Source organism: Thalassophryne amazonica, chromosome 9, assembly GCF_902500255.1.
Source record: "Thalassophryne amazonica chromosome 9, fThaAma1.1, whole genome shotgun sequence".
NCBI lineage: Eukaryota > Metazoa > Chordata > Actinopteri > Batrachoidiformes > Batrachoididae > Thalassophryne > Thalassophryne amazonica.
In genome coordinates, this window is record NC_047111.1 from 16,533,536 (window position 1) to 16,555,233 (window position 21,698).

Sequence of the window (21,698 nt, forward strand, 5' to 3'; positions counted from 1 at the left end):
ATGGTAGCTGCCTTTATGCAGCTCTAGCAACTCAAAAAGAGCATCCATAAGCAGGGATTCTCCGTTGCTACGAGGGATTTCTGTCAATTGGGGTTGACAAAGTGCCATATATGAGATCAATGGAGATCCGATGAGAATAAAGGGGGGGGTGTCTTTTAAACTGTTGATTATAATATGATATAATATGAAACGTGGGTTTCTGCTTTTTTGAGGTTTTCCCCAAAAATTAAGGTTATCAACGATTTTTTTGAGCCTCCATGCGGTCCGCTGATTGCTCCACGCCTCCACCGTGAATGACGGTGCTCTTGATCGGCCAGCGCATACTCCCCCTGATGGGATTTCTTACGGCACATCTCATTGGTCAGGTTTCTGAAACAATGATGTTGCACTGATGGACTTTTTTATTCCACAATAAGGAATTAAAGTATTTCCAGATGTGGTATTCTTAAACAAGGGCGTCTTCTGTGGATAAGAGTTTTTCATCAGACTTTAATGATGAATCCAGCTGAAAGCAGGCAGCGGGTGAGGTTAAAAGACTTAATATTTACTGTGTGCCGTTTTGTAAAGTTAGTGCTCTTTAGATTAGCCAGACAAATATCACAATGGGACAGATTGATGCACGTTTTCTCTGTTTTTTATGGAAGTGTTACAGTGCCACACAGCATATTCAGATGGTTTGAGTGTTTGGGCTGTATTGTGTATTGCACTTACCTGTGCAATAATCATGCACAGGTGTGCCTTAGGCTGGCCACAATAAAAGGCCACTCTGAAATTAGTTTTGATTTATTGGCAGGGGTCAGAAACGCAGTCATTATCTGGTGTGACCACCATTCGCCTCACGCAGTGCAACACATCTCCTTTGCATACAGTTGGCCAGCAGCCAGACGCCATTGAATGTGAGCATTTGCCCAGTCAAGTCAATTACGATGACGAACTGCATTCAGGTTGAGATCCCAGTGAGGATGATGAGCATGCAGATGAGCTTTCCTGAGACCGTTTCTGACAGTTTGTGCAGAAATTCTTTGGTTCTGCAAACCAGTTGTTGCAGTAGCTGTCCAGGTGGGTGGTCTCAGATGATCTTGGAGGTGAACATGCTGGATGTGGAGGTCCTGGGCTGGTGTGGTTACACGTCGTCTGCGGTTGTGAGGCCGGTTGGATGTAAAGCTAAATTCTCTGACACGCCTTTAGAGACGGCTTATGGTAGAGAAATGAACATTCATTTCATGGACAACAGCTCTGGTGGACATTCCTGCAGTCAGCATGCCAACTGCACGCTCCCTCAAAACTTGTGACATCTGTGGCATTGTGCTGTGTGATAAAACTGAATATTTCAGAGTGGCCTTTTATTGTGACCAGCCTAAGGCACACCTGTGCAATAATCATGCTGTCTAATCAGCATCTTGATACACCACACCTGTGAGGTGGGATGGATTATCTCGGCAAAGGGGAAGTGCTTACAAACACACATTTAGACAGATTTGTGAACAATATTTGAGAGAAATACGTCTTTTGTGTCTATAGAAAATGTTTAGATCTTTGAGTTCAGCTCATGAAAAATGGGAGCAAAAAGTGTTGTTTATATTTTTGTTCAGGGTGTGTGTGTGTATATATATATATATATATACACACACACACATCTCAGATTTGCCTGTTTTTTTTGGGGGGGGGGGGTTTGGTGGTGTTTGGGGGGATGTCTGTGAGCAGATGGAAAAAACCTTCAAATTCTACAAATTAAAAAATAAGAAAACTTATTGTTATTATTATCACTCATCACTTCTTCAACTGCTTATCCAGGATCTGGTCACGGGGCCAACAGCTCCAGCAGGGGACCCAAACCTTCCGTTTCATTTGCCACATTAACCACCTTTGACTGGAGGAACCCGAGGCGTTCGCAGGCTAGTGTGGAGATATAATCTCTCCACCTAGTCCTGGGTCTTCCCCGGGGTCTCCTCCCAGTTGGACGTGCCTGGAACACCTTCCTAGGGAGGCGCCCAGGAGGCATGCTTACCAGATGCTGAGCCACCTCAGCTGGCCCCTTTCAACGCAAAGGAGCAGCGACTCTATTTCGAGCTCCCCACGGATGACCGAACTTCTCACCTTATCTCTAAGGGAGACACCAGCCACCCTCCGAAGGAAACACATCTTGGCCGCTTGTACCTGCAGTCTACTTTTTTCGGTCATGACCCAACCCTCATGACCATAGGTGAAAAGTGAAAGTAGAAAGGAAGATTGGCCAGTAGATCGAGAGCTTCGCCTTTTGGCTCAACTTCCTTTTCGTCCACAACAGTACGGTAGAGTGAATGCAATACCACCCCTGCTGCGCTGATTCTCTGGCTAATCTCACGCTCCATTGTCCCCTCACTCATGAACAAGACCCCAAGGTAATTAAACTCCTTCATTTGAGGCAAGACCTTATTTCCTACCCGGAGTAGGCAATCCATCGGTTTTCTGCTGAGAACCATGGCCTCAGATTTAGAAGTCCTCTCTGATCCTCATCCCAGCCGCTTCACACTCGGCTGTGAACCGATCCAGTGAATGCTGGAGGTCACAGGTTGGTGATGTTAATGGGCAGAGCCCTCAACTGCCTGTGAAAAATTTTCAATTTTCCGGCACTCCTCCCAGCACAGATTGACGCCAGTCAAAATGAAGTTGGGCAGTCATTGGCGCACTGAGATTTTTAAACTTCAAAAACTAATTTTTTGTAGCAAGTCCGATTTTGGCCTTAAAGATATGTATTTGCCCTTCTAGAGGCCCTGGGTGGGGGTGGGGAACCGGTTTGGTTTAGAGACCTAGACTTTTAGGATTTTCTGTCTGCCCATAGATCTTCCACCAAAAATCAATCAATCAGTCAGTCAAATGAATAAATTGTTGGTGATCTGGTGGGGGGGCGGATGATAGATCAACCTCTCATCACAGTCCACCTGAATCTTTTTTTTTTTTTTTTTTTTGCAGTTAAAGTATCAGAGTATTTACTAGCTTCAAATTTGCTTAAAACGTAAAAACTTTCATAACGTCCTGTTCTTGAGCATTTGTTCTTTAGTTTTTGCATGTTTTCACTTGACATCATTATATGTAAAGACTGTTTCTCTTAGTGTTCTTCACCATATCATGCACGTTATGTGGGGTTTTAAATGATTTGACCCCATAAAAACAAGCCTTTACACGTTATTTTTGAATCTGAGCAAAGAACATTTTACTCACTGTTGCTGTGAGGCAACAGTGCTCACTTCTTTAGTTCTGAAATGAAATGAACAACTCTGCAATGTTGTAGTTACTCAGAACTCTGGAAGTTACATCCAGAAGATCCTTTGTCATTTGAAGAATTTATCCAAATTTTGAAGATTTGTGTCTCCTGCTGAGTGAAACTTTTATCACCAAATAAACAAGAATCCAGCACAGCAGATAGTCCTCACATGTGCACGGAGAAAAACGGGCAGTAAATCTTTTTTCTGTCCTTGGGTGATATGTGACTTTTTGAAAGTGTCTATTTCTGAATGTATGCACCCGATAGAACAGGTTGACAGGAAATGAACTCATTTGTGCTGTGACGTCACTGTGCAGAAAACGTGAAACAACAATGGAAAAAACTTTTCACCCAGACCACAAAGTTTAAAATATCAGGGTTTTTTTTTTTGTTTTTGTCTGTCCTCACTGTGATTTCTGCAGCTGATGTTGGACACGTGGAACGAGTCCATCTTCTCCAACATTAAGAACCGGTTACAAGATAGCGCCATGAAGCTCGTACACGCCGAGCGGCTGGGCGAGGCCTTTGATTCGCAGCTGGTCATCGGAGTGCGAGAGTCCTACGGTGAGCAACATTATAGCCAGCAGATTTTCACATGTAGTCTCTGTAGAACAGCAGATTGTTTATTAGCAGAGATGCTGTGAGTTTGATTCCTCGTCGCTCCTGAGTGTTGGTGTATTGTTAAAATGACGATAATCCAATACTTTGTTAGAATCCAAGTTTCTAGAATCATTTTGTCCAAATTACAAACCATTTTATCGTAGGTTCATGGCGTTTTCTCACCTATAGTCTGGATTTAAAATCATGACTGCACAATCTGTTTAGTAAACAAATGGTGAATGTTTATTTGTGAAACGGCAAGAATATTTGCACGAGCTCAAAGGTTGAATGTTTCCTTTGACTCTGTAGGTGCCTCATTTTCATCTTTCAACTCGTGCAAATATTCTTGCTGTTGTACGAATGGAAAACATTGTCTGTTTTATCACTCACTCATCTTCAACCACTTACTTGTGAGGCGTGAGGTGTTGTTCACCCGGAACAGGATGCCAGTCTGTTGCAGGGCCACATATAGACAAACACATTCACACCTATGGACAATTTAATGTTACCAGTCCACCTAACCTGCATGTCTTTGGATGTGGGAGGAAGCTGGGGCAGTCAGAAGGGACCCACACAAACACAGGGAGAACATGCAAACGCCACACAGAAAGGCCACAGGTGGGAATTGAGCCCATGACCTTATTGCTGTGAGGCAGCAGTGCTTATCTGTTTATATCACACCTAAATAGATTCACATCAAGTGAGATTTGACTTAACTGGTAAGCAACAGCAGGGGGCAGAGTAGGCTCTGAGTGACCAGGAGGCCACTCGCTGACAGACCGCTGAGCAGAGCGAGAGCTGGCGAGGAGCTCTGCAGTATGTGTGGAAATGCACCTTTGCTTTCCTGAATCCAGTGAGTAAGACCTTCCAGGAGCACTAAAGATGTTCCTGTGAGTTTAGCTTCCTGGCTTTATGGAAGTATTTTTTAATTTAAAAAAAGTACATAGCTAAACATTTGGTATTAAAATACAAGCTAGTTACATCACCGATACAGTGGGACAAATAATAAATGTCATGTGACAGAATCCACCTATCAGAGGCATATGGAAAATGTATTTGGGGAAAACTGTCTGGATCCAACGCTCCGAGAGATTCAAGCTGACATGGTTACTTCGACAACAGTCTTTATTCATTCATTTTCTTATCCGGGACTGGGTCGTGGTGGTAGCAGACTAGGCAGCTCATCCCATGCTTCCCTATCTTCGGCCTAGTCTTCTGTTTCTGGGAGATTTAATCCCTCCAGCATGTCCTCAGTCTTCCCCGTGGCCTCCTCCCAGGTGCACATGCCTGGAAAACCTCCCTTGGGAGATGACCAGGAGGCATCCTCATCAGACACCTGAACCACCTCAGCTGGCTCCTCTCGATGTGAAGAAACAGCGGCTGTACTCAGAGACCCTCCTGGATGGTCGAGCTTCACCCTGTCTTGGAGTGTAAACCTAGATACCTGACGGAGGAATCTCACTTCCGCTGTTTGTATCTGCGACCTTTTTCTTTCGGTTGTGTAAAGTAAGTCCCTTCGGCTGCTCCCTTGTTTGCACTCGAGGTCGCCACAGCAAATCCAAGGTGGATCTACATGTTGAATTGGCACAAGTTTTACGCTGAATGCCCTTCCTGACGCAACTCCACATTACATGGAGAAATGTGGCAGGGGTGGGATTTGAACCTGGAACCTTCTGAAGTGAAACCAAGCACATTAACCACTTGGCCACCACCCCTTCAGTTGTGTAACACTCTTAATTTCTGGACCAAAACCAGAGGGCAACTGGGAGGAAGACTTGTTGATGATTAAATTTGACAGATGTCCGTAGACTCGACGTCAAAACAGTTGAGGAGTTGGAGCTTTGAGATTAATTTGCATGATGCTGATGTTCAGCTCATAAGATCTGTTATCTTCCATCAATTGGCCTTAAGGCCCATATCTTCCAGGAGTTGAGGGAGAAATGTTGCTAGAGTTAACGCGAGCCAAGTTAGGACAACTAAATGTCATAAATTCTGTAATATTATCCCCCACGTACGTGATGAACTCCGTCCATGCATCAAACATACGATCCTTTGCCTGTGACAAAGTGAGCGTTGTACAAATTACAGATGGGTTCCTCCTGCTTTTCTTGTCAGTTCTGAGAGCCACTGCTGGTGCAATGTCTCGCTACATCCACCACACCACCGAACCAACTGCAAGTGTTCATAAAGTATAATCAAGTGCTTAAGTTAAAATACATTACAAATACAAAAAATAACAGTGGGCCTAGATGGTAAAAATCAAAACTGCAGTCTGTAGATGTGACTTATGAAAGTGGTTTATACAGTTTTTGTGTAAGTTGAGTGTTGGACTGTGATGTCACGTTTTTCTGTGTGAACAGTGAATCTGTGCTCCAACCCTGATGATAAACTGCAAATCTACAGAGACAACTTTGAGAAGGCCTACATGGACTCCACCGAAAGGTTCTACAGAACTCAGGCACCGGCCTACCTCCAGCAAAACGGCGTCCAGAATTACATGAAATATGTGAGTAAAACCTACAGCTTGGTGAATCGTCTCTGTGGAATTATGAAAGCGAGGTCCACAAATATTTGGACACGGACGTGCTATTCAGTTTATTGATACAGTGACGTATCACAACTCTCGGCCTGGGACTTGTCACGTGACTACTGCCCAACTTTGCCCACCCCCCAGACAAAACACAGGGGCAACAGGGGCAAGAAGAAGAAAAAAACACTCCCGCATTTTGGATGACAAGAAGAAACCTCAAGGAGACCAGACTGAGTGGGACAACATGCCCTCTAAAAGCAAAGTTCTGCTGGATTTGAGTGATTTTTTTTTCTTTTTTTGTAGTCTGCATTTAATTATTCAGATTTGAAGCAATTTTCTCTGCATAGACTGTCAAAGAATTTTTAAACCAGAAAGCAATCTGTCAGCCCGAGCTAAGGATTAGTAAAATGGTGACACGTGACCTTAAAATTACTTAATGTTTGATTGTTTCTGTCCTCAAATGAGGTCAAAGCGACCACATTATTGGGGATAAACCAAAAGTACTTGTAGATAAATTAAACTGAATGGAAAGTTGCCCTTCATATTTGGTCTTTGAGGGTGTATGTTAACAGTGACTTTGACCTTTGTGACCTACATTTAACTCCACCTGATCCATTTGAACTTTACCTTTGACTTTGACCTTTATTCCTCACGAGTAGGGTCAGTACCTGAAAATCAAAGGCAGGAGTTACTGTAATTGTTTGAGACGTTAGAACACAGACAAAAGGATGTCAGCAAGAGGTCTTCCACATGAATATGGTTAATTATAAAACAAAATAAATAAAAATAAATATAAATAAATAAATAAAAATGTATATAAATAAAAAAATACTTTAAATTTTAGTGTTTGTGCATCAAAAAAAATTCTACTCACTGGTAGACTCATGTAAAACAATTTTATTAACTGACAGAATCTTGCCAACAAAGATGCAAAAGCATCCAGACTGAATTTTTTTTGTGGTGTTTATTTTTTCTCCCATGCAGGCAGATTCTAAACTGAGGGAAGAGGAGAAACGTGCACTGCGATACCTGGAGACCAGACGAGACTGTAACTCTGTCCAAGCAGTGAGTTTCAGCACCGAGCCTTCATAAGATGCCATTTGTCATTTTATTTCAGAATAAATAGCAGATTATCTGCTTTAAATCTCCACATTTTAAAACTCTGCTTGTGTTTTTGCTGGTTTTGTCTCATCTGGATCATATTAAGACATCAGGCCCCTTTACACCTTAAGTCATCGCTAATCTCAACATATGCTGCAAAATGTTCCATATTGAATTTTCCATGTAAATAACTGGTGTGTTTTCCCAGTTAATGGAATGTTGTGTCAGTGCGCTGGTAACGTCCTTCAAGGAGACCATCTTAGCTGAGTGTCCAGGCATGATCAAACGAAATGAGACAGAGAGTGAGTACGGCCGGACTGCGCCCACCAAAGGCTCAGCCAGCTCAGGTTTGCACCAGGAAATCGCCCACCCATCATCACTATCTGCTTCAGTATGAAAACACCTGAAGAACAATTTGTCATAATCAGGAAGTGTTTGCACATAAACGCTTGCTCACTAAGCTGCTACTTCTCAGAGATGCAACAACACAGTAATAAGTCATCGTACAGGTCGCAAGTAATAAAAGTCGGCATTAGGTGCAACTAGTAATACAAGTAGACTTTCAACGATTAATAAAATAAAAATTTTTTTTAAGGAGATTCAAACATTTGAACTGGAAAAATGGAAAAAATATTCAAATGTAAAAAGTAAATTAACAACAAATAAGATGCGCTCTCCAGCTCTGTTAACAAAACCTGTACCTAAACAAAAAAGGCCTTAAACAAGCTGACTTAATGACTCTTTATGTTAACATTAATTTAGCTTAAACCCAGAATGTTCCCTCAGCTTTTTTCAGATCATTCTTCCAACCTTTCTGTTTGGAATTCTGCAGTTGTTCAAACAAACACGTTTGCATCGAGTAACACGTCCTCTTCACTTCACCTGCTTCACTGTCACTCTGGTCAGTGTGTGTGTGTGTGTGTGGTGGGGGCGGGGGGGCTTTGCCACCAGGATCAAAACTTTTCTGTCCATTCGGCTTCCATGATGCAGGGTGGGGAACTGCTCCACTGCTGCAGTAAAATCCACACTGTTTAATCTAACATGATGTTGGCGACATTCTTATATAAACACAGAAGGACATACTAAGGTCTGAAAAGTGATCGAGGTCACTCTATTGCACAATAAGTCGATATGGTAATTATTGTGATGTTTTGTCTCTTCAAAGCGATGATGTCATTTTTCCCTCTTTTCACAGAGCTCCGTCTGATGTTCTCTCTGATGGACAAAGTACCCAGCGGGATTGAGCCTATGCTGAAGGACCTGGAGGATCACATCATGAGCTCCGGTCTGGCTGATATGGTGGCGTCAGCGGAGACTATCACGTCGGTGAGCATCACACACTCCAGGGGATACAACTTTTTTTTAGAACCCCATAGTCCTGTATCATATTCTTATGAGCTTTTGCTAGAAAACAATGAAAATCAGTCTTTTTTATTTTTGGATTTGATTAAAAAAAAAAGGTTCACCCATGATTAACTTTGAAATGTTTATACTTTGTTGCATTTGGTGGGATTTCCAAAAACTAGAACCTTGGTTGAATAATAAACAATTAAAGGAAAAACATCCAGAATGATCTTTTTCCCCTTTTTTGTTCATTTTTTAGTTTTTGGAAATTACCCAAATGCAACAGAGTATAAAAATCATGCATTGAATATGAATTATGGAAACAGTTTATTTCTTGCAAAATGTTAAATGAGACATAGAATAAAATTATTTTGCTGAAATATCACTGTTACACTTGTTTTTCCTAACAAGTGTTTGATGCAAATGATTAGTTCAAGGACCATCGTAAATTTGACAACCTGACAAGAATTCTTGTTTTTCAGTTTCTGGCTAGAATAAGATTTTTTTTTCTTTAGATTTATTGGTTTTCATTTTTAATTAAATTTTTTTTTCTCCTCAGGACTCTGAGAAATACGTGGAGCAGCTGCTGACCTTGTTTAATCGTTTCAGTAGGCTGGTAAAAGAAGCATTTCAGGATGACCCACGGTTCCTCACAGCCAGAGACAAAGTGAGCACCGCTTCGACCAGCAATGCTCCAGTATGTCACAGAGTTCTCGTAACTGACGGCAACACTGTTTTCACCTTTTTTTAACAGGCGTATAAGGCTGTCGTCAATGACGCCACTATCTTTAAACTGGAGCTTCCCATGAAGCAAAAGGGGTAAGCTGCACTTTTGCATGTGGCACCGATAACCAGCCGAAGCAATGAGGTGTTTTTCTTTCTTTTGCCGTGTTTTCAGGGTTGGTTTGAAAACACAGCCGGAGTCCAAATGTCCAGAGCTGCTGGCAAACTACTGCGACATGCTGCTGAGGAAAACGCCACTGAGCAAGAAGCTGACGTCCGAAGAGCTCGAAGCCAAACTCAAAGAAGTTGTATGTTTGAAATATTTTTATATGAAGCAGTTGTCAAAGGTCGGGTTGAACACTCAGAGGCCCTTTTCCTGTTAATATCATACTGTTCTGAATATAAGACAAACCTGTTTATAAGACGACCCCACCCCCCCCCCAAGACACTTTTTTTTTTTTTTCATTGCAGTTGTTGGTTCTAAAGTATGTCCAGAACAAGGACGTGTTTATGCGCTATCACAAAGCCCACTTGACCCGTCGGCTCATCCTGGACATCTCAGCCGACAGCGAGATAGAGGAGAACATGGTGGAGTGGCTCAGGGTAGGATCTCTGTTATTACCTGTGTGTGTGTGTCCACTTCATTTTTCTCAACTCAACATCTCATTTCCTCCCATTCACCACCTGATTTCAGTGACATCACACTGAGAAATACCAAAAATATGAGACGACCCAAATATTCATCATCACCATTTTTATGCCATCCAATCTTAGATTCGTCCATCTGCAACGGGATGCATACTGTGAACAGGGTGATGATCCAGCCATCCATCCATTTTCTTCCGCTTTATCCGGAGTCGGGTCGCAGGGCAGCAGCTCAAGCAAAGCCGCCGAGACCTCCCGATCCACACACACCTCCCCAGGTCCTCCAAGAGAACCCCAAAGCGTTCCCAAGCCAGCCGAGATATGTAGTCCCTCGAGCGTGTCCTGGGTCTTCCCCGGGCCTCCTCCCAGTGGGACATGCCCGGAACACTTCTCCAGCGAGGCATCCGGAAAAGATGCCCGAGCCACCTCAACTGACTCCTTTCGACATGGAGGAGCAGCGGCTCGACTCCGAGCTCCTCCCGAGTGACCGAGCTCCTCACCCTATCTCTAAGGGAGCACCCAGCCACCCTGCAGAGGAAACTCATCTCGGCCGCTTGTACTCGTGATCTCGTTCTTTCGGTCATGAGCCAAATCTCATGACCATAGGTGAGGATCGGAACGTAGATCGATCGGTAAATCGAGAGCTTTGCCCCCCTACTCAGCTCTCTCTTCACCACGACGGTCCGATACAGCGACCGCATCACTGCAGATGCTGCACCGATCCATCTATCGATCTCATGCTCCATCCATCCCTCACTCATGAACAAGACCCCGAGATACTTAAACTCCTCCACTTGAGGCAAGGACACTCCACCGACCTGAAGAGGGCAAAGCACCTTTTTCCGGTCGAGAACCATGGCCTCGGATTTGGAGGTGCTGATTTTCATCCGGACACTTCACATTCAGCTGCAAACCACCCCAGTGCACGCTGAAGGTCCTGATTTGACGAAGCCAACAGAACCACATCGTCCGCAACAGCAGAGACGAGATTCTGTGGTTCCCAAACCAGACCCCCTCTACACCCTGGCTGCGCCTAGAAATTCTGTCCATAAAAATAATGAACAGAACCGGTGACAAAGGGCAGCCCTGGCGGAGGCCAACGTGCACTGGAAACAGGTTTGACTTACTACCGGCAATGCGAACCAAGCTCCTGCTGCGGTCGTACAGGGACCGGATAGCCCTTAGCAAAGGACCCCGGACCCCGTACTCCCGGAGCACACAGGGTGCCCCGAGGGACACGGTTGAACGCTTTCTCCAGATCCACAAAACACATGTGGACTGGTTGGGCGAACTCCCATGAACCCTCGAGCACCCGGTGGAGCGTGTAGAGCTGGTCCAGTGTGCCGCGACCAGGACGAAAACCACACTGCTCCTCCTGAATCTGAGGTTCGACCATCGGTCAAATTCTCCTCTCCAGTATTCTGGAATAGACCTTACCGGGGAGGCTGAGGAGTGTGATCCCCCTATAGTTGGAACACACCCTCCGGTCCCCCTTCTTAAACAGAGGGACCACCATCCCGGTCTGCCAATCCAGAGGCACCGTCCCCGATCGCCACGCGATGTTGCAGAGGCGTGTCAGCCAAGACAGTCCCACAACATCCAGAGACTTAAGGGTACTCAGGACGGATTTCATCCACCCCAGGAGCCTTGCCACCGAGGAGCTTTCTAACCACCTCAGTGACTTCGGCCTGGGTAATGGATGAGTCTGCCTCTGAGTCCCCCAGTCTCTGCTTTCCTCTTCGGAAGACGTGACGATGGGATTGAGGAGATCCTCGAAGTACTCCTTCCACCGCCCGACAACATCCCAGTCAAGGTCAACAGCTCCCCACCTGCACCGTAAACAGTGCGGGTGGAGAGCTGCTTCTGCCTCCTGAAGCTCGGATGGTTTGCCAGAATCTCTTCGAGGCCGACCGATAGTCCTCCTCCATAGCCTCCCCGAACTCCTCCCAGACCTGAGTTTTTGCCTCTGCGACTGCATGGGCTGTGGCACGCTTGGCCTGCTGGTAGCTGTCAGCTGCCTCTGGCATCCCACCTACCAACAAAGATAAGTAGGACTCCTTCTTCAGCTTGACGGCATCCCTTACTTCCGGTGTCCACCACCGGGTTCGGGGATTGCCGCCGCGACAGGCATCAGAGACCTTGCGACCACAGCTACGAGCAGCCGCATCGACAGTGGAGGTGGAGAACATGGTCCCCTCGGACTCCATGTCTCCAACCTCCCCGGGATCTGGGAGAAGCTCTCCCGGAGGTGGGATTTGAAGACCTTGCTGACAGAAGAGTTCCGCCAGTTGTTTCTTGGGCCTGCCAGTCTGACCGGCTTCCTCCCCTCCCAGCAGATCCAACTCACCTCCAGGTGGTGAATCAGTCGACAGCTCTGCCCCTCTCTTCACTCGAGTGTCCGAGACATGTGGCCGAAGGTCAGATGATACGACTACAAAGTCGATCATCGACCTCCAGCTCAGGGGTGTCCTGGTGCCACGTGCACTTATGGACACCCTTGTGCTCGAACATGGTGTTCGTGATGGACAAACTGTGACTAGCACAGAAGTCCAACACTGAACACACACTCAAGTTCAGATCGGGGAGGCCGTGCTTCCCGATCACCCCCCCTCCAGGTCTCACTGTCGCCGCCCACGTGGGTGTTGAAATCCCCCAGGAGAACAATGGAGTCCCCAGTCAGAGCACTATCTAGTACCCCTCCCAGGGACTCCAGGAAGGTTGGGTACTCTGCACTGCTGCTCGGCCCGTAGGCCGAGACAACGGTGAAAGACCTGTCCCTGACCCGAAAGCGGACGCGACCCTCTCGTTCACCGGAGTGAACTCCAACACTTGGCGACTGAGCTGGGGAGCAATAAGCAATGCGACCCCAGCTCTCCGCCTCTCCCCGTGGGCGACGCCAGAAAAATGAAGCGTCCAGCCTCTCTCCAGGAGTTGGGTACCAGAGCCCAAGCTATGCGTGGAGGTGAGCCCGACTATCTCTAGTCGGTATCTCTCAACCTCCCGCACAAGCTCAGGCTCCTTCCCCCCTAGCGAGGTGACATTCCACGTCCCAGCAGTCAGGGGCTGTGAGCATGGACCGGTCCACTCGCCCTCGACCGCCACCCAATCCTCTCTGCACCTGACCCCCATGGCCCCCTCTGCAGGTGGTGAACCCACAGGAGGGCGGGCCCACGTCGCTCTTTCGGGCTGAGCCCGGCCGGGCCCCATGGGCTAAGGCCCGACCACCAGGCGCTCGCGCGTGAGCCCCAACCCCAGGCCTGGCTCCAGGGTGGGACCCCGGCTCTGCCATACCGGGCGACGTCTCAGGTCCTTGATCTTTACTGGTCATGGAGATTCTGAACTGCCCTTAGTCTGACCCGTCACCTAGGACCTGTTTGCCTTGGGAGACCCTACAGGGAGCACAAAGCCCCTGACAATATAGCTCCTAGGATCATTCAGGTACGCAAACTCCCCCACCACGATAAGGTAGCAGCTAGAGGGGGCGCAGTGTGGGTGATGAGTGGATCCCTAAATGCAAACAAAACTGACTTTTTGATGTCATTTGCCCTCACAGGAAGTAGGGATGCCAGCTGACTATGTGAACAAACTGGCACGGATGTTTCAGGACATCAAGGTGTCAGAAGACCTCAACCAGTCCTTCAAAGAAATGCACAAACATAACAAGCTTGCTTTACCAGGTGAGCGGTACAACTGTGTGTAACCCACTCAAATTTTCCAGTTAATCTCATTGACAGTTTCTATTATATTTCCTATGTGCTGTTATCTATGTACTTGAAATTCCATTCCCGTCCACTAGGGTCAGTAGTAACACTGTTGGGAAGGGAGATTAGTAGATGAAGAGCACTTGTTGCTATGTGAACAGAGCGAGATCCCAAACGTGAAGGAAACGTTTGCATTGAAGGATAGTGGTGAAGCAAAGACTACTATGAGTTAAATTATTATTTTATTTTCATGATTCAGTAAAAAAAAAAAAACTACTTTGTTTTGAGTGATTAATCCTGTGAGAACCAAGATCCGTGCAAGAAAAGACCCCGACAGCATTATTGTGTATATACTTTCCTTTGCTCCGGTGAGTTTTTTTCATTTCTTCCCACGCTAGGTGCGAGATTAGCTAACATTGTTTTGATTCATGGTCTTTGGTTAAAGACATGAACTGAGCACATAAGACTTAACTTATGAAGATGTATAGGTTCATGTAGTTGTATGATTTCATGTGTAAGCTTATTTGAGCAACTTTGATGTATTTTGACCGTAAGCTAAAAAACCAACTGGAGTTGAACTGACTAATGAACTGCTATGCTCGTGAATGCTGTTTCGAATCCATGTTTTGACCTAATAAGCTAGCGACCGAATTCCATTTTGTGCAGTTTATGGACTGAATGGACTATTACGTTTGAAATACTGCACTTTGAGTTAAGATATCGAAGATACGTTTCAGATCTGACGAGAGTGATTAAGAAGAGTTATTTACAGTACTGTTACCCTGCTATGCAGGTTGTTTTTTTTTTTTTCCTGAGAGATTGATTTCATCAATGAACTTCCCTGGATGCACGCGTGGCCAGTAGACAGAAGAGGAGCGTCTTGCCACTCACCTGCTTCCTGTGTCTCTATCCAAAGGCTCCAGATAAGGAGATTTAATGCACACACCCGCACGTGGGACACAAAAAAAAAACAAACAAAAAAACATACTACCCGGGTAGATGAACATTGATGGACTTTGGGTTTATTCATTTTATTTTATTTTATTTTATCAGAGCTCTGAGGTTTTTTTTCTACTTTTCTATTTTTCCTATTTCCCTCTTTGATGATTCAAAGGACAATTTAAAGAGACGATATAGAAAAAAAAAAAGATAAAGAGTTTTATGTGTTCTTTATTATTTAAATAAATGCGGCAATGGTTTTTCAACTTTGCTTACTGGGTCATAATTGTGTTATTTCTCCTCCTTGAAAAGAACCTTAGCTCAAGGGCGCTTAGTTAATATCTCTGATAACTTCTAAAGAGCCATACCTTCCCTTACATATTTGGCGAGCCAGCCAGGAGGAGTATATGTTTATTTTTGACTATTTTTATTGCCGGTTTGGACTGATAAGATACATTGTACGACTTTTTTCCATTTCAATAGTTTGAAGTTCATACTGTGAATTGAATTTACACTTTTTGGTTACCATGGATACTGAAAATACATATGGTGTTAACTAGAGAAATGCTGTGTATGTTGAGGTATTACGTTGCATGACACTGACGAGCAGATTACCGAATTTTGTTCCACTTATGGACAGTGAAAAAGGTGCTAGGAGTTAGACAGACAGGGCAAGCGAATGGTGTTAAGCCCTTGTGGAGTTTGAATCAGAGGAATCAGCTAACCTACTATCTGAAGCAGTTGAATACTTTTCCAGTCCTAGAAATCCTGAGATATTGTGGCGTGTAGATAAGGCTTATAGAATGACTCCCACTCCTCAGAAACCCCCCAAGGCCGAACCCCTAGAGTTAAGTAGCGACACTAGCTCTAATAGCGAAGCTGACTCTGATGACAGTAGCACCCCCCTGGTTTGTAAAAAACACATCAGTGCATGCCCACCTCAGCATTATTCCCTGAACACACCCCTAAAACCAAGTACACTACAGGGCATTCATTCCAAACTCCCCAAAGAGTATTCAGTGAAGACATTGTCAACCCACCAGTTGTGCAGAAGATAATAGTAGAGCATGTCATTAAAACAACAAAGTTGATACTTCAAACCAAGATTCAAACGCCTTCGTCCCTTCTCAGGCAAACTCCCAAGCCTGCTAACGAAGCAGATTTTCAGACACGTGCTCTCCATGTGGCACTCATGATCAGGACAAAACCCCCGTGACATACAGCGACATCCAAATCCTAGAAAGCCTCCTCCCCCTCAGCCTCAGATTTAGTGAGACAACTAGGCCCAGATTCAGCCCCCTCTGACTATGTGAAGCTTCGCGAGTCAGCTATGGACTAGTGGAGGACGGGCAAGAGATTTTTGCAGATTTCTCAGCACTCATCAGAACGCTGGAGAGAGAGCCTCAGAGTACCTGCAGTGACTGCAGGTGTTATTACTACAGTCATAAAGAGGGCGTTATTGCCAAAGCTGTACGCCAACAACCAGGTGCTGCGGCAGTTCCAACGTGGATGCTGGACCGTCTCTCATTTTGTCCTTGCAGTTAGGCCTGAAACAGAGACGCCCCAAGATTTTTCCGGATTCTGCTTCAAGTGAGAACAGAGGAAGGACCGCAGAGCGGCCAAGCAAGATCGTATTGCACGCCATCTAGGCAGCACAAAACCAGATCCATGAACATGCAGCTAGTGGAAGAAGCATCTTTCTGTCATGACCCGAGCGCTAATGTTCTCTAGACATACATTAACGAAACCGAGGCTTACGTAAGCAGGTTGCTGAACTAAAAATGCAGCTCACAAGCAAGAGAGAACAACGAAAGCAAAAGTATGCTAGAAAAACCCCCAGACTACAGTTACTGAACCCCTTCAGCTAGTGCTGTAGCTGCAGTCACTCCCAACAGACACTTTCAAAGCCCATGCCGAAGGCTTGGTTCTGCTCAAGTGTGGCAATGACGGTCACTTGGCCAGACAGTGTGAAAATCCCCCAACAAACCCACTGGTGGACCAGAAATACAGAGAACTGAAGACAAAACAAGATCAATGGCAAACTCAGTACGGGCATTTAAACTGGACAGGGTGCAGTAGAGGGACTCACTGCACCCCCACACGAACCAAAACATCCCCAGAACACCGGACAAGAGAAACTGTATTATGTGAAAGCCATTCCCCAAGCCAGCCACTGGGTGGTGCTCTTCCAATAGGTTAATAGGGCCAAAGTGTACCTCTGCTGTTGTCATCGAGGGTGTTCAGTGCGATAGCCTCCTAGATTCAGGTTCTCAGGTCACCACAGTTTCCCAATCCTTTCACAAGACACACCTCTCACACCTGCCGATTTATCCCATTCAAGATTTGTTAGACATAGAAGGGGCTGGTGGTCAAGACGTGCCCTACTCTGGTTACATCCAGGTTAGCATTGATTTCCCAGAGAACATCATGGGGAAACCTGTGAAGATCCACACCCTTGCACTTGTGGTGCCTGACCACAGAACCAACATGCATGTCCCCTTCTTGGTTGGCACAAACGCTCTGGATCCTCTTTACGAGAATTGTGCACCCACCCAGAATGAGGAACACAGAAGGGACAGTGGCAACTGTTCCCCACTAGTAAAAAGTTTGTACAACAGATTCAAGATAAACCAGCAGAATGGACGAGTAGGGACTGTGAAGTTACAGAGCAAAAAGTGTCATCATTCCTGCAGGAGAAAGGTTGGCTTTGAATGGATACGCCAGACATGTCCCTGTATCAACTAACGCCACCCTCTTAGTTGAGCCCCCTCAGTCCAGCCTACCTGCCGGCCTCCTGTTCTGTAGCTATGTCATGACAAGTCCCTCAGTTGCCTGTACTAGTTAAGAATGAGACCGCACATGACATCAGGCTTTCCAGAGGCCATGACATAGCAAAGCTTTCATTCCTCACGGCTGTGTCATGCTTACCTGCACAGGGCAACAAAGTCACCCAGAGTGAGCCACCACGTCTCGGCTCAGCCTCTGCAACTTGCAACACCATGCATGTGTCTGGTGGCAAACTCGCCTTTGACTTTGGTGACTCTCCTCTGTCTGCAGAATGGAAGGACAGAATTACTAAGAAACTCAATTCAGTATCTGATGTCTTTGCGCTCAATGACCTCGACTTTGGTCACACAACTGAAATCAAACACAAGATACGCTTGTCAGATCCAACTTCATTTAAACAGAGACCCAGACCAATCCATCCTTCCGACTATGAGGCTGTTCGGAGACACCTGAAGGAACTTCAAGATGTTGGTGTGATACATGAGTCCGAGAGCCCCTTCGCGTCTCCAATCGTTGTGGTTAAGAAGAAGAATGGTGACATCCGACTGTGCATAGATTACAGGAAATTGAACAGACAGACAATCAAGGACGCATACGCTTTACCCAACATTGAAGAAGCCTTCTCAGTCCTCACCGGGTCGAAGTGGTTCTCAATCATGGACCTCAAGTCTGGCTACTATCAAGTTGACATGGATGAGGACGACAGGTGTAAGACAGCATTTGTGACACCAATGGGGTTCTGGGAATTTAACCGGATGCCTCAAGGGATTACTAATGCCCCCAGTACATTTCAGAGAGTCATGGAGAAGTGTATGAGCGGAATGAACCTGAGAGAGGTCTTAGTCTTTCTCGATGACGTCATTGTGTTCTCAGAAACACTTGAGGAGCCTGAAGAACGTCTACTGAGAGCTCTTCAGAGATTGAGAGAATTTGGCCTAAAACTCTCGTCAGAGAAATGTCAATTATTTAGAACATCTGTGAAGTACCTTGGACATGTTGTGTCCGCGAATGGAGTAGAAACTGACCCCCAAAAAGATTGCTGCCCTGACCACGTGGCCCTGACCTAACAACATCAAAAGCTGAATCATTCCTTGGATTGCCGGATATTACCGGAGATTCATAAAAGACTACTCCAAAATCGCAAGGCCTCTGAATGACTTGATTGCTGGGTACCTGCCGCCAAGAGAAAGCTGGTCTCCCCACACAGCAGCTCTCATCTCCCCTCAAGTGCCGACTACAAAAAGCCTTTTGATGAGAAATGGACCACCAGTCTGTGAGGATGCATTTAAGCTCTCATTCAGAAACTCACCTCAGCTCCAATCCTTGCCTTTGCTGATATGAAAAAGCCCTACGTAGTACACACTGATGCCAGCACTGGACTTGGTGCCGCATTATACCAGAACAAGAAGGCAAATTGAGAGTGATAGCCTATGCGAGCAGAGACTGAACCGTTGTGAGCGAAGATTACCCTGCACACAAACTTGAATTTCTCTCTTTAAAGTGGGCCGTCACAGAAAAGTTCCTTGACTATCTTTATGGAGCGAAGTTCACTGTTATCACACACAACAAACCCATGACGTACATTCTTACATCTGCCAAGCTCGATGCTGCAGGCCATCGCTGGCTAGCAGCCCTCTCAAGGTTTTGACTTCAACATCCAGTACAGAGCTGGAAGAAAAACCAAGATGCAGATGGCTTGTCAAGGCGACCCCATCCTCATGACCACTGCAGCCTGATCCCACTTCCGACGATGAGGAGAATTGTATCCAGCGCTTTCCTTGCACAATTCCTCCAGGAAGACAAAGGAACTGATTTCCCATCTGAGCTGTGAAGGCAGTTTGTCAGAGGCACCAGCATTCTTCAGTGACAGACAATGGGTCAGACTCCATACATCCACCTGTGCCAATCGAGTGTTTGGCAATGGAGGCTTCTGCTATCCCTGAAGAGTTCTCTCAGACCAATGTACCTGGATCCTGTACGTTGCCACGGATGTCTCTTGAAGATTGGGCCCGTGAGCAAAGACAGGATCCAGCCATCAGTAGAGTCATCGACATCGTGAAGGCAGGGAAACGACTCTCCTACAGAGAAGTCCAGTTGATGCTGAGGGCAATGAACCAGTTCGTCTTTTCAAGTGACGTCCTGTACAGAAGACGAGTGAGCCAGGGTGAACATTCTCATCAACTTGTCCTCCCAGTCAAATACAGAAAAGCTGCACTGGAAAACCTCCATGATGCTGTCGGACACATGGCATTGAAAGAACACTGGACTTAGTCCGTGCCCGATTCTATTGGCCCCGTATGTCCGTTGATGTGAGTGAGAAGATCCGAACATGTGAGCGATGCATCCGAAGGAAGGTGCAAGCTGAGAGAAGTGCTCCCCTTGTGAACATTAAGACCAGTCGTCCCCTTAGAGTTGGTCTGCATGGACTACCTGTCGTTAGAGCCAGACGGAAGAGGCACTAAGAACATTCTAGTGATAACAGACCATTTTCACTAAGTACGCAGTGGCAGTTCCTACAGCTGACCAAAAGGCTGAGACTGTGGCAAAAGCTCTCTGGAACAACTTTTTCATCCACTACGGATTTCCTGAACGGTTGCATAGCGACCAAGGATGTGACTTGAATCAGCTCTGATCAAAGATCTCTGTGCGTTGCTCGGCATCAAAAGACGAGGACAGCCCCTACCATCCCCCGGGGGAATCCCGTTGAGCGTTTTAACAGGACACTGTTAGAGATGCTTGGAACGCTGGAAGAAGGAGATAAGGTGAAGTGGAAGGATTCATGCATCCTCTTGTACATGCATATAACTGCACTGAAAACAACACCACAGGCTACTCTCCTTACCAGTTGTTTGGCCACCAACCAAGGCTTCCACTTGACATTGCATTTGGACTTACCCCAGAAGGTCTCAGTAAGATATCCCACACAGAGTATGTCAGAAAGCTGACAGACAGTCTAACAGAACGCTACAGACCTTGCACCGAAACACAGTCTGAAAACTGCTTTGCAAAACAAAACACAGATTTGACAGCAAGATGAGAGAGTCCACACTGTTACCCAGAGACAGAGTCCTTGTGCGCAATGTTGGCATCAGAGGAAAGCATAAAATTGCTGATAGGTGGAATGAAACCATTTACAAGGTCGTCAAGTAAATCAAGACTCCCCTGTGTTGCGTAGTCGCTGAGCACACAAATGGACCTGAAAGAGTCTTACACAGAGATTTACTTTTGCCATGTGGGTTCCTCCCATCCACTGTCAACGACGAACAACCTAAGAAAAATAAGTCCCAACAGAAACATGACAACTTACCTGCACCTGAACCTGATCAACCTGAGATGAAGAAGAGGAATCTGACGACGACGAAGAAAAGTATTATTCCCTCTATGATCAATTCTTGAGGAGTCAAGAAATGTTCAAGCTGAACAGGAAAGACAGATTCCACAAGTTTGAAAGACCTGAAACTGACCAGTCAGCCAAACGTGACACTCAGTTGAGAGTTGAACCAAGTCTGAGAAACCAGACGTTAGCGTGAGTTCTGAAAAGTCTGTGCTTGATCCCGAAGCTCCAGCATTTGAGCCTACGAATGATGAGCAAGTCTGTCTCAGAATCTGTCTGAATCCGAGTCCGTAACAGCTGAATATTATGTATATACTTTCCTTTGCTCCGGTGAGTTTTTTTCATTTCTTCCCGCGCTAGGCGCGAGATTAGCTAACATTGTTTTGATTCATGGTCTTTGTTAAAGACACGAAGCTGAGCACATAGACTTATCTTATGAAGATGTATTAGGTTCATGTACTTGTATGATTCGTTGTGTAAGCTTATTTTGAGCAACTTTGATGTATTTTGACCGTAAGCTAAAAACCAACTGGAGTTGAACTGAACTAATGAACTGCCTATGCTGAATGCCGTTCGAATCCATGTTATTGACCTAATAAGCTAGCGACCGATAATTCCGTTTTGTGCAGTTTATGGACTGAATGACTATTATGTTTGAAATCAATCAACTTCAATCAATCAACTTTTTTTTATATAGCGCCAAATCACAACAAACAGTTGCCCCAAGGCGCTCTATATTGTAAGGCAAGG

General features: G+C 45.6%; 1 protein-coding gene and 1 long non-coding RNA gene across 3 annotated transcripts in view; one reads left to right on the forward strand and one right to left on the reverse strand.

The window, feature by feature from the left end:
* The window catches only part of cul5b (cullin 5b), a 45,463-nt gene that overhangs the window by 13,329 nt on the left and 10,436 nt on the right, over positions 1-21,698 (forward strand). The window contains exons 5-14 of one of the 2 annotated variants that reach the window (XM_034177672.1): positions 3,667-3,808; positions 6,205-6,350; positions 7,359-7,439; positions 7,684-7,822; positions 8,671-8,801; positions 9,379-9,486; positions 9,574-9,638; positions 9,718-9,850; positions 10,014-10,145; positions 13,741-13,864. In XM_034177672.1, coding sequence (XP_034033563.1) covers positions 3,667-3,808; positions 6,205-6,350; positions 7,359-7,439; positions 7,684-7,822; positions 8,671-8,801; positions 9,379-9,486; positions 9,574-9,638; positions 9,718-9,850; positions 10,014-10,145; positions 13,741-13,864 — 1,201 coding nt within the window. The remainder of the gene's footprint in view (positions 1-3,666; positions 3,809-6,204; positions 6,351-7,358; positions 7,440-7,683; positions 7,823-8,670; positions 8,802-9,378; positions 9,487-9,573; positions 9,639-9,717; positions 9,851-10,013; positions 10,146-13,740; positions 13,865-21,698) is intronic. The other variant, XM_034177673.1, reaches the window with a different exon arrangement.
* On the reverse strand, positions 242-17,146 carry LOC117516814. Its single transcript, XR_004562549.1, has 3 exons — positions 17,134-17,146; positions 1,274-1,278; positions 242-388 (listed from the first exon to the last, which is right to left on the reverse strand). It is a non-coding gene; the product is annotated as an uncharacterized LOC117516814 (long non-coding RNA).